The sequence below is a fragment of the Glandiceps talaboti genome, chromosome 4 (genome assembly GCF_964340395.1).
Source record: "Glandiceps talaboti chromosome 4, keGlaTala1.1, whole genome shotgun sequence".
Lineage (NCBI taxonomy): Eukaryota > Metazoa > Hemichordata > Enteropneusta > Spengelidae > Glandiceps > Glandiceps talaboti.
In genome coordinates, this window is record NC_135552.1 from 27,802,000 (window position 1) to 27,816,923 (window position 14,924).

At 31.5% G+C, this 14,924-nt stretch overlaps 1 protein-coding gene across 1 annotated transcript in view; it reads right to left on the bottom strand.

The window, feature by feature from the left end:
• LOC144434437 (ceramide synthase 6-like) overlaps positions 1 to 14,633 on the bottom strand; it is a 46,908-nt gene extending 32,275 nt beyond the window's left edge. Inside the window, exon 1 of the mRNA XM_078122886.1 lies at positions 14,388 to 14,633. Coding sequence (XP_077979012.1) covers positions 14,388 to 14,557 — 170 coding nt within the window. The 5' untranslated portion in view covers positions 14,558 to 14,633. The remainder of the gene's footprint in view (positions 1 to 14,387) is intronic.
• Between the last annotated feature and the right edge of the window lie 291 nt (positions 14,634 to 14,924).

The window sequence follows — 14,924 nt, forward strand, 5'->3', positions numbered from 1 at the left end:
ACCTGAGAAACTTCAGCAAGACATTGACCCTGGAGGTCAAGGTCAACTGAGGTCAAATACATAATACCAGCAGAATTGTAATACATGTCCATGAACCTGATGGCATACAAATACATATATAGCTGTTATTAAATCACTGAATTATTGTCAGAATTGTCTTCTAGTTCTTGGGATATTTAACATTTAACATTTATTTATTTTCTATTTTTCTTTCTTTTATAAAAAATATTCAAAAGCACTGAAAAATAATTAAAAATTACAAGCATTATGAAATGAAATAAAATGAAATATATGTAGAGTTAAACTGGTAAGATAAACATACATACATAAAAGACCTGATAAACCTACTAAAATACTACAATCAAAATAAGTTCATTAAAATCAATACAGTCCATAATACTGTTTAAAAAATGTGTTTTCAGCTCACGTTTAAAATGTTCCATATTATCAATACCCTTAAGATATTATGCAAATATTGGATTGTTTTATGATGCCAGCAGAAAGGTTACTCTTGATTACATGTATATTGGAAAAAATTGCATTTTATGTCTCACAGTTCCTTTCTGAGCTATAATGTCAAAATAATGAATTTTACACCCATCAAATGTATTTAAATAATCAAAAAGTGATCTTAAAAGTAACTACTGTATCACACATATATGCACATGTTCCCACTATGGTACATGTCTCTCATCTTTGTACTAAGTTTGCATGAAACTGGCTTGAGGCATCATCACATGTTAGAGATGCAATGGCTACTACGAATATGGTCATTATACATACAGTTTCTATTCCAACAGCCACCCCAACTCTGACATCATTAATGTATAAGACAACACAATATGCACACCTGGTGTTTACATTTACATCTAAGCAGGTGTTTACATTTAGATGAAGCTGAATTGATAATCAGATGAGTCAACAAATGTTTGTAAACACTGTAGGTACAGTGTATATTATTACTCTTGATTCATGAAGCATGAATAATAATTAGAAAGTCATCACTTTAAAGTATCTTTTACTTAAGTTCAACAAAACTCACCTCATAATTATATGTATATCTCTAATGTCAAACAACTCAGGGATTTCTATGACAAATAAATAACACATATATTTGTACTATTTACAAGGACCATAAATATTGTATCAAACTGTCAGACTGTGAAAAAATTTCTAAAGAGATTAAAAAAATTATAGAAAAAATTATGTCATATTTAGCGTTGTCATAATTTTTACTGTGTAGTACTAGTTTTCAAACTTTAAAAAAAAAATCAAGATGAAAAATGATTCCTAAGCCAGCAGTTAGTTACTCATACTTGTCATGCTGTGGTAAAGGCCATGCAACTTTCACACTACAAGAATTGAATATTACATGTAATGATTATAAATAATTGACTCTAATCATGGCAGTCTGTTGACAGACCTGGAGCTGGTGACATGACATATTACTTAATTCAAGTGGGCATGTAAGTGACATGTTTCAGACAGTGCAGTGAGGCTTCATGCACAAAATGTAAACTTCACTAAACAGCCTGACAATGACGTGAATAGCTTTACATCATGGTAAATTTGACAAGACAACAAAAGAAGTAAAAAAAACATATTTAACTTGATAATCCAAAGACATTAAAAATCAATATTTCATTCATTTTCAATTATTGTCTATATTGGGAGTTATAATACGTAAAAAAAATTTCTCAGTATAGCTAAAAACAGATGTTTCAAGCAATATGTACTCTTTGTCAATATGTTTATATGGGTGTGTCAGCTCTTTAAATCAACAAATGTAACAGAAAAATAACTATTTGGAAACTAGATCTAGACATTGCAAATAATGTATAACTATACGTCAGCAAAAGTAATGACAGTGATGTGACTGTATATGGAGTTTTTTTTTTCCTTCACTTGAACTGCAGTGAACTCAAAGTTTAACGAACATCTCGAAAAAAGTAATTCTAATGGTCATTACTCAGTTATTTGACATTATTTTATAACAAAATGACCTTTTTTAGGTGTCCACTAAACTGTTACTGACCAAATACTTAGCAAGGGACTGTTACAGTACTGTAGTATTAGTATGAGAGAATAATGGTGCAGCACGGCACTTTCAAAGCTATAGAACAGACTTTGGTGATGAAAAATAAGTCAAACTGAACTCTACTAGATTGCGTTGAGGTAAATTAATCTTCTCTGTCAGCCTGGAAAGACAAGCAATTCTTCTGCATGGTTTTCAAGGTCTTAATCACAGAGTGACTCACACACACACAAACACATCACTTACTTACACATACACAAGACCTCAGTTGACCTTCACACATATCTTCTACAAGTACTTCATTGCATTTAAAACATTAAATCATCAATGTTGTTAAATGCCACTTTATCTGAGGTTACAGCACATGTGCTGATGGACTGCAGGAATGGTGACACCATGTCAGGAATTTATTGAGGTTCATTTGTGATGGTAAACTATCAAATGAAGACAACATGTTTTCAAAACATACTTATATGTAAATTACTGTATTCAAATTACTGGATGTCTCACCCTTGGACCAGGTTTGAATGAAATTTATGTTTACATGTATAGTGAAATGACACATGGGTGCATACATTCATATAAATGAACTTATAGCTCATTGTGTGTCTTTTTGGGCTACAAAATATAACCCAGAACAAAACAATATATACTCAAGTCTACAAGACAGCATCTAAGGTACATATAATGTATTTCACTAATTACTACCTCGTTAACATATTTCACTTCTTCTGGAGGCAAATACTTTTTAACAAATGAGCTTTCTACAGATGATAGCATTTCATACTCTCTTATAGTTTCTATCATTTTTTACTTGTATATAAATTATACAGAGGGGATTAAAAAAAACTATGTCTGAACTGTACTGTGATCACGACTGAGCCTTTGAAAATTTGACCAGAAATAATATCGATATCATTTATGCATATCGCAATTTCAGATCATTTGAAATCCCTAGAGGATTCCTTCCTATTGCCTCTATTGCAAGAAATTGGACCCCTTTAAATAGTTTTGTTGTTATGAATTATATATAATATGCTTATCAATAATACTACATTGTAGATCTTTTTCCAATTGCACATTCTGAATGAAATATTATAAACTTCATGTCCTCATTTGATAGTTATAAGTCCAACAAGTGATTACATTCATTATCCAATCCTCCACCATTCATGTTGTGCAGTTTTTTTTATGTCAATGAATTGAAACCCTGGGGCAATATCAGTTGGTCTGAACTCAATGAATTGAAACCCTGGGGCAATATCAGTTGGTCTGAACTCAATGAATTGAAACCCTGGGGCAATATCAGTTGGTCTGAATTCAATGAATTGAAACCCTGGGGCAATATCAGTTGGTCTGAACTCAATGAATTGAAACCCTGGGGCAATATCAGTTGGTCTGAACTCAATGAATTGAAACCCTGGGGCAATATCAGTTGGTCTGAACTCAATGAATTGAAACCCTGGGGCGATATCAGTTGGTCTGAACTCAATGAATTGAAACCCTGGGGCGATATCAGTTGGTCTGAACTCAATGAATTGAAACCCTGGGGCAATATCAGTTGGTCTGAACTCAATGAATTGAAACCCTGGGGCAATATCAGTTGGTCTGAACTCAATGAATTGAAACCCTGGGGCAATATCAGTTGGTCTGAACTCAATGAATTGAAACCCTGGGGCAATATCAGTTGGTCTGAACTCAATGAATTGAAACCCTGGGGCAATATCAGTTGGTCTGAACTCAATGAATTGAAACCCTGGGGCAATATCAGTTGGTCTGAACTCAATGAATTGAAACCCTGGGGCAATATCAGTTGGTCTGAACTCAATGAATTGAAACCCTGGGGCAATATCAGTTGGTCTGAACTCAATGAATTGAAACCCTGGGGCAATATCAGTTGGTCTGAACTCAATGAATTAAAACCCTGGGGTGATATCAGTTGGTCTGAACTCAATGGGCAACATCAGTTGGTCTGAACTCAATGAATTAAAACCCTGGGGCGACTGCTCTTAGGTGTACATGTAGGTGTATGTATTTATGAATTAATGAATTCCTGGACTCTCACCACTCAAGGGTTGCATATGTCACATAAATTGCATATCAGATCATTTCTTTTTATCTGTATTGAAAGAGTACATGCATATATGTACATGTTGTACTGCTCTTCAAGTTTTATCCTCGCCTAGAGAAAAATACTGAGTGATATTTTTTTAATGTTTTCACAAGAACTTTTCTATTGATATTTTGTACGCATGTGAAACTGAACAAATTAAAGTACCAGTACAACATATCATGGATCTTAGAGATTTGTAAGGTGGCAACTGTTTGTATTGAGGTGCACATTAATAACAACACATTCAAATTATGCCCCTGTACATGTTTTGTAGGGAGGAGGGAGGGGGGGGGGGGTTTCTTAGCACTACATGTACATTTTGTATCAGCCTTATCAAATGAACACTGGAGTACTTGATTCACTCAACACCATCATATCTTGGTAATTATGACTAAAGAAAACATGTTCACATAATTTATACAGTTAATCAGTGCTAACTTTTAGGCCCCATGAAACTAATAAAGGTGCCAATGGCTTTGTAGCACAACTGTTGACAGTACACTTTAATTTTCTGTAATGATTATGTGGTCTTGTTGCTAGACATATTTGTATACATTATTTGAAGATTTATTCCCATGTCTACCCATCCATGGTGTTATATCTACAATATACACCATCATTTAATGTTACTATGGGCGTGGTTTTGTTGCTAGGCATATCTACATACAATTTTGCCATGTTTATTCATTTACCTTCCTGTCACCAGTGTTATTTTAGCATTACATGTCATTGTTTACCTGTTGCTATGGGCATGGTCTTGTTGCTATGGTTATTTACATATTTTAAAATAGTGTTTAGTCAATTGCCTACTCATCCCTGTTGTTATAAGTGTAAAAAAAACCTGTCATTTGACTGCTGCTAAGGTGGTCATGGTTGCTAGGGTCAATTACGTAAGTATGACACACTCATAATTTGCAGACTAACATTTTTAGAATCACACCCAAATTTCACCCCTAGAAGTTTGGGAGTTAAAACTCAATACCAAAATCACTTGCATAATCTACAAGACAGACAGACAGGCATTTTATATTGAACCAACCTGTAGTTCAGTGTTAAAGTTATGTAGAGAATGTTTCCAAGCAATCTCAAGGAGAGATTAATTCCAGTACCATTCGCATACACTTGTCACATTATGTTAAGTACCCATTAAAAATTTAATGGTTTAATGAGATCAATAAAACAATAATTTCTGAACACACCTATATGCCTAAATGTTTTTTTTCATCAAAAAATCATGTTTTTTTAGCCCCAAAGTTACATATCACTAATGAGATCATCATATAATTAATATCACTTGATCTGTACATCCCCAGAAACATCCCTGTGAAATTTCAGCCACATCAGCCAAGCGCTTTAGGAGAATTACAAATTTTTGACCAAAATGACACATTTTTATCCCTAATTTGCATATCACTGATGGGATCTCATGTCATGAACAATTCCCAATCTACACACCTATAAGAACAATCTGGATCTGGATTAGTAATACACACTGCCTCCTTAGGAATAGGAGTATCACACCAATGTTGGTCAAAGGTTAAGATATGAATACTACTGAATACTACGATCCTACCAAATTTCAGACCAATCTGCCCAGTACTTAATAAGTTTAGATTTTTTGACCGAAAAATCATATTTTTTTACCTAAATCACACACCGGTGGTAAGATCATTTTGATTTGAATAATTTCCCAACTAGACACCCAAGGTAATATACCAACCAAATATGAAGGCAATCTTTCAAGCGGTTTTTGACTTTAAGTTGTTTACATACATACATACATACATACATACATACACACATACATACATACATACATACATACATACATACATACATACATACATACATACATACATACATATACATACATACATACATACATACATACATACATACATACATACATACATACATATATACATACATATAGACAGACAGACATACAGACAGACAGACAGACATACAGAGACACTTTGCCATGCCTATACCACTACTGAACATTATCAGTTCAGCTGTGCTAAAAACTACCTTATATAAAATGTATTACATATGTCTATTCTTGTTTTTGTTCCATTTACTGGAGGTGGGTACGACTTTAAATTGTATCTTTTGGATCCGTATAAGAGTAGGGTTTATATATAGTAATGTTACTTAGCATCAACACTTTTGTTTTAATGTTATAATATATTGCATTATAATAACTTAAAGTGCATGTGTATACCGAACATGTTATCAAGATATTTGACCAACTAGTTTTTATTACTTCTATAATGTCATGTCAAGTCAAAAGTTTGGTTTAAACTCTGTGAAAAAATCATGAAACTCATACAAGTACATCTATAGTAAAGTTAATTTACACCTGTAATAACACTTCTTTATTGAACAAAGTTTGTCAGAATACTTTTGTCAAAGTGTCTAAAAATATACCATTTATTAATAAAATCAACACCATTTGGAGTATACACACACACACACACACACACACACACACACACACACACACACACAGAGACACACACACACACACACACACATACACACACACACACACACACACACACACACACACACACACACAATCATGTAGCCCCAGATACATTTACAAAATATTTTCAATACACTGCTATTATTAGCTTTTACCCATAATTATACCAACTGATAAGATTATTGAAGATAAATATGATTAACATGTATCATGAGTATTCAAGTAGGTTTCTATGGCAACCAATCTAGTGGGGTCATTGTGATCATTTAAAGCAATACCTTGTATAACCTTAGACATCCGCACTATGTGCAGTCATTATTAGTGTGAGTCATCAAGTCATCAAAAATACACATCTTGTTTTGACAACATCAAATGAGTCAATCAACCCTACTTTAGATCTCTTTTCTCAGCAAACAGGTTTGTCATCAAGAGATGATACAACAAAGACTGTGGAGGAAAAAGGGCCTTTCATAGGTCCATGAAAGAAAATCTCTTTTTACACCGAGTTCATTTAGCTCATTCCTCATGGTTGAATAATTCGTGTGCATCAGAAGCTCACAAATCCTTTGCAAACCTTGCTTAGTCTTAGTTTTGTCATTCTTGTTTTCTGTTTTATCGAATTTTGAAATTTGGAGAATATGCAATCATAAAATTTTGTGTAATTATGAATATGTTACAGTACATGTAGGGAAAATCCACTTGAGTTCTGGTCACAGAACGGTTCAGCAACAAAAACGAATGGGTGTTAAAAGGAAAATAATTCCAAACTGACAGTGATATTACCTCAAAAATTGCCCTACCTGCTACAAAATTTAAAGTGTACAAAAAATATTGTAACCTTCATTAGACTAAGTGTATAAGTTTGTAAATTTGCTAGCTTACATCTAAGTCTCTGTTTTAGTTCCAGGGTAACTTTATAACAGTGTTCCTTTGATAAAGGGTACAGCATCTGATAATCCAACTGAGATTCCCTGTCACTTTAAATATTAACCTTTGTGGTACTACTACATTTCGGCAACTATATTTCACTAGGTTTCAAATTCTCTTTGTTTCTCCCGGTTATTGTTCGATATTAATTGCACTGGTATAAGAATGTTATTCTCCAACATTTTTCTTCATTCAGCAAGAAAATACTTATAACCAAAGGGTTTTGTCACTATGAGTTGCTAGATGAGTAGTGACAAAGGCCCCTTAGGTCACTTGTATTTTGCTATAATACATTCAAACTGGAGGAATTTTCACAGCATGAAGAGTTTTATTGTTATATTTGGTATTCTACACAAGAATTATCTGTTCATACATGTATTACATTTTTTTCTTTCATATTTTCAGTTTTCTGAACTAATGTCAAGACTGTTCAACAGGTTTGGATAATTGGCGTTCCACAGTTCCACTGTACTGATATTTAGCTGGAATTACAATTTACCGGTAGATGTGGAATGTTATCGATAATTTGACTAGGGAGTTCTTTCCATCACTCTTCCTTGCTTAAATGAATTCTTGATTCACTTCATTTCTGGTTTGGAACGTCAGATCTATGGATCACATACATACTGTAAAGTAACATTGACAGATGGGATCCCATTATGTAAAGGAAATACAAGTCATTACAGAAGAGAAGAGAGAAAAGAGAGATAGCATGATAATTGCCTGATTGTAGGTGTCTTTAAACAGACAATACATAAAATTGTTTGAAAATGACTTTCTTGTTATTTGCAAACAGGTGATAAGGTTTTATGAACAATGCGTGTTGAATAACTAGCCAACCTATAGAAATAATGTTCTCCGGTTTGTCTCAATACATCTTGTCTAAAGAATAACCTTTATCTGCCATACTTTTTGAAGTATCTGTTGATAATTTATTCACATTGTGATAAAGTACCATGCACATTCAATAAATTTCTAAAAAAAAAAATTTTTTTTTATAAATGAAAAATATCTGATCCATTAGAAATAAACAGTTTACTTTTTATGTTGAGTTCTCACATTGCCAAAAATGAATGAAATACATTATTATGAAATGTAGTGAAAAGCTCAAATGATATGTCAACATTGTGTTTGTTGTCTGTATGGAAATATAACTGAAGTCAGTTAACCTGAAACAGAATGTTTTTTGGCTCAACAAAATCTTAGTAATGTCAATTGTTAAATTTCTTATCTGGCTCATCCAATCTTAGTAATATCATTTGCTACAGTTTATTGTTTTGGCTCAACAAAAAATGAAGTACAAATTGTTACATTTGATAAAGAGTAACAAAAGGTACAAAGAAAATGTAGCAATGTTGGAAACATTTTAGTCAAGTCTAACAATGAAATGTAGCAAGATTTGTAGTAAGATCTGTTTGGCACAAGATGATACAAGGCAGCAATTTTTGTTGGGTTAAACTGGGTTTTTTTTGTGTTAACTGGTGTCTACACTTATATCAAAACCTTTGGTATGTAAAATATCACTATTTATAATTTATTTTCGGTTGAAATACACAAAATGGTAAAAATTGTAGATGTGTTCATACATCTGAGTATTGAAGGTGTGCATGCTCTGCATCGTGAAAAACAACTTTAAATAATACATAGTAAATTTTCCAATATGAAATTCAATCTCACCAACCTTATAATTACACCTGGGAAGGTTATACATAATGATTACTGGCTACTATAGTATGTATATATACCTTTGTCGTATGAGGTGACAAGTCAAATGTATGATTTATGAGCCAAAGCAAGGAGGTTGTATAAACCACAGATTGGGAAATGAACCACTGATATACATCATCAGTCAACTGCTATAGATTGACTTACTGTCTAGAGAAATTTACATGCAATGATGAAAATGTACACATTGTGTCATAAATTAGAGTAATGAAAGGTCATACAAACGTACATTCCTGACTACTAACAATTGACTACAAACCTTTCAGTACAGTATATATATACTACATGTATATGGTATTTCATTTGTGATTACACATATAGCTTTCTTATTCATATTAACTAAAAGATTGCATACATACAAAGAACATACAATTTCAATCAAAATAAACAAATAACTCATACATGTATATTTAAATACATAAGGGCAAAATATACCTGTTTTTCCCAACTTGTACTTTTTTTGTTTACAAACCAAAATACTCCTCTGGTAGAAACGAGAATAGTGAGGATTGTTTCTATGAATAATTATTATGTTTTTTTTGTAACATTTCCAGATCAATACTCTTTTTTCAATATTCTTCATAATTTGTATTTATTTATTTACTGGGGGGGGGGGGGGTGAAAATTATAAAAGCAAAATTCATAATTACAATGTATTAAGTCAGTGTACCCTCTAATGATAACCAAATTTTGTTGTTGTGAGTCAAAATGAGAAAAACTGGCATTTCTTGTGAGTCACCACATAGTAAGAGATAGGGGAACAGCAAATTTTGGTGCGTCATTAGAAATTGTATGTGTCAGTGGCGTGTCACATTGGCTTAGAGAGCACATTGTATTAAGTATACATTTATGTATCATATACTACATAATATAATAACAAGTTTTCACATGTCTAATGTTATGAAAAGTTTCTCCTATTTAAAAGAACATTTAAAAGAACATATTCTTTGGGAAAACTTGATTCTTTGGATTGAGGATATTTTGACTTACCAATTATTTACCTGTGGCAAAGCTGTGATTGAGAGGGTAGGGTGTTATTTGTGGCCAGTATGACTAAATTACTGTTGTTTCTGTTAGTGTAATTTTGTAGGTTACTGCAAGGATGTAAGTAGTATTTATAAGCCTAAGTGCACTACTGAGTCTGTGAATAGCTACTTACAATCCAAAATACTTCAAGTGCCATTATAACCCCATCAAAGTAGTGTCGCATTTATTACACACCTTCAGCAAATTCTGCTAAGTTTGTTTGTTTTTTGCTACTTTCCTCATGTAATTGATGTAATCACCAATCACATATATATACTGTAGTAGGTATACTACTAATACAATAATGCTATGGTCAATGCCATCCTTCAATCTCAGATAACGAAACATAAATAATACACAGAATCATAAACTGAAGAGTGTACATTATGTGTCAACATGGACATACATAAATTGATACTTTCCATAATGTTATCTGTATGTACAAACACTCCAGATTGTCTGTTCTGATAAGCAAATCTAACACTTTACACCAACTTTTATACTGAGCATAACTACAACAGAGCAAGGTGGTTGGGCTCTAGGAATGTTTCAGTCAATTGCAGTCATAGAAAAATGTCTACAACATGTATGGTTTTGGTTCTAGGCATTTTTAAGATCTTAATAGGTTGGTGTTATCTAATACAACAGTAAATACATCAAGGTGTGAATTCATACCTGAACAACTGATAATAACTACCCTTCAATAAAATATGACATTTTATAGAAGTGTGCCAAATTACGTTCAAAAAGATAAAAATGTATGTTATTATTTTAATCTATTTTTATTTAAACTGAGCAGTGTTGCCTGAAACTTATCTTTGTAATAAAGGGCATTATCATCACAGAGAGGTGGTCATGGTTTGCATTTCTGATTTCAAAAAAAAATTGGGGTACACTGGCTGAGTTGAATATTGTTTGACATTTCAGACCAATGTAAGCATGTAAGTTGACTATTTGTGACATAAGCAACAGTAGCCAATCCTCTGTACCTTCAAATATCTAACCCTGCTGACATTTGTACCTATAGATTTCAAGGCACCTGGATAGCAATGAACCAATATCACAGATCGCTGAAAAGGGATATGTATAATGTTATAACCTAGGATTTTAATAGTTCAGTCTGTATATTGTTCTTGAAATGTGAAATTTATGCTTGACTGACATAAAGAACTTATTCATATCATGTACATAATTATTACATGATTTAGCACTATATGTATACTAACTGACATTTGCTTGTACTCAGATTTTTATTCTGTTGTCAGTTTCATTGTCATCATGTTCTAATTGCTGCAAACTTACCATATGTTATGATGTACTGCTGCAGGTGTTCGCCTACAATATACATGTATTCTATGCTGGCATTTTCCCGCCAAAAATATCTGAACAAAAATTCTTTTTTTTTCCCTGTAATTATATATTATGACAACACTGTAATTTATACTAGTCATTTAAAATCATATCGACATTTTGTATTTCATGATTTGAGTAACATTTTTGGCTTGTACATGATAAAAATGACACAAGTTTTAATAAATTTGATGAAATTGTATACTTATTTCATTTACATATATCTGTTACTGCAGGTGTTCCTATTTGATCTATTTTGTTTGTCATGATAATCATTCCAATAATAGTTAGTCACTGACTGTACATCCTAAACACATGCCATGTGTAGTAACAGCTTTCCTTGTCCTAGACAGGTGAAAGCTATGCTTGACACAACATGCAACTGATATTCACCATAATATGGCAACTCTGTACAAATGTATCTTGTGTGTACATGTATATAGTTTCCTAACTCACAGAATTAGAACAATTTCAATGACTAAAAAATAATGTTCTCACCTCATGAAATTATCATACATGTATGATATGAAGTGTATAAACACATTACTATAACAACTCAAACTATGACAGGCTTTTGACAGTTTACAAAACCTCTTGCATAAAATAACAAATACAATAAACTGTTAAATTGAGACAATAATAAAATACAAAAGTACATTTTCTAATCAACACCCGTTATACTTTCAACATGTCTGAGGCCATTCTTTTCTGGTTGACATCACATGTCCAAACAGGACTTTACAATCCATATCTATTGTTGCCCCCTTTGTATCTAGTATGCAAATATCTAGAGGTACACATGTATAGTTACCTTTGTATTTGAGTGTGCTGTTATTTGAGAAAACAAAGACCAAAAGTCAATATCACCAATGGAACAATGTCAATTACGTACTCTAGTTGCAGTGCATTAATTAAGGTTTAACAACTCACTAATTTAGAACAGTTATAAACTGGTATATATTTACAGCAAATTATGTTCATTATTTAACATAATTCTTATAATCAAAATAACACATGCATGAAAATAAATCACCAGCTCAGCTTACATTGTATTATATATATATATATATATATATATATATATATATATATATATATATATAATATATATATATATATATATATATATATATATATATATATATATATATATATATATATTATATATATATATATATATATATATATAATATATATATATATATATATATATATATATATATATATAATATATATATATATATATATATATATATATATATATATATATATATATATATATATATATATATATATATATATATATATATATATATATATATATATATATATATATATATATATATATATTATATATATATATATATATATATATATATATATATATATATATATATATATATATATATATATATATATATATTATATATATATATATATATATATATATATAATATATATATATATATATATATATATATATATATATATATATATATATATATATATATATATATATATATATATATATATATATATATATATATATATATATATATATATATATATATATATATATATATATATATATATATATATATATATATATATATATATATATATATATATATATATATATATATATATATATATATATATATATATATATATATATATATATATATATATATATATATATATGCGTGCGTGCGTGTGTGTGTGTGTGTGTGTGTGTTTACAGACAGACAGACACACACAGGGCTCGAAATTAGCATTAGTCAAGGCCATATCCCAGACTACCACACATACATGACTACCAGGGTATAGTGTGTTAGTCCAATGGCAACCAACGAAAATTGTAGCTGAAACAGTTCACTAGGCTAAATCTACCAAGCTTTAAAAGATAAATTCAAACCCTGAATCATACACTTATACATATCACATTATACCTGTTAAACTATTTTTACATCACTGTATACCTGCACCAATAATTCACTGTCTGCTCTGATTACACCACTCTCTACTTTACATATAGACCTATAATGTATACAGCAGTTATTATTAGTACACTATTTTCATTTTTAAAATGACATTTGATTTACTTTGTGAAAAACAGCCCTTGGAAATTCCACTAAAATTGAAGAGATGCAATCTCTCTAATGTTGTATCATAATGATGATTTTTCTTCAAATTCAATTACTTTCTTAATGGTATTTACAAGTGCTAATTTGTTTGGTGAGTGTGTTTGCCTAAAGACATAGGTACCTATATTGTATGTACATTAGCTCATCCTATTCATTTATTACAATCCTGCTTAACATGTATTGTTTAAGCTAATAGTAATACAATGGTAATGTAGCAATTATTGCATATGAATTTTATAGCATGTGTAATATCATCTGTTATATAATATTAAAAGTCTTTTTACACGGTATATTTCATAATATTTCTCAACTCTTAACCTAAGAAAAGTAATACAAAATAACCGACAAATGCAGGATAATGTTATGGTAATGCTTTGTTCGCGTACATGTACCTTGGGACATCATTATCAGAGTGAGGTACTCACTGTGTTCCTTTGAAAGCACTGTCAACCACAAAGCGAATATGGTTGCAGCCAATTAGAAATGTCAGATCATGGTAAGATCTGTCATAAGATAGATACAATGTTGATATTTCATACTCGAATTAAATCATCATTAAAAAATCACGTGTTGTCTTACCTTTCGAAAACCACTCTCACGAGGAATATGAGCAACGCGTATGGGAAAACCATGTAGAGGTCTTCCACTTGTGGAAATTTCGCCTCATCTGAGTTTCTCAAATCAGCCCAAGTTGCATTGCTTGGGAGCCAAAATCGCTCGTTCCAGAACCACGAGCTCGCAACAGGCATCCTGCGAGTCCTCTTTCGCCGATTACAAGCAAAGAAAAAGCACGCTATCACATGAAAGGGCTGCCCCTATATTTTCTTGTTATGGATCTCTTCTGAATGAAATGTCTTGAATCCCGGAAGTGAATCTTTCCTCTGGACCGCACCATTTTAGCAGAAGGGAAAGTGAATATGATGGTACTTTCACAGTTTCGTTTTTCGGTTGAAATTAATTTAACTGTCCTCCAATAGTCTGATATACTTAATCACTTACACAAATTACATAACAGTATGCTCCTTTCTGGAACAATACTTATCTAAAAATTGCATTTTCACTGCCAAATCATTGCCGGCGATAATCAACTCTCGCGAGATTTCGGGCTCTCGAACG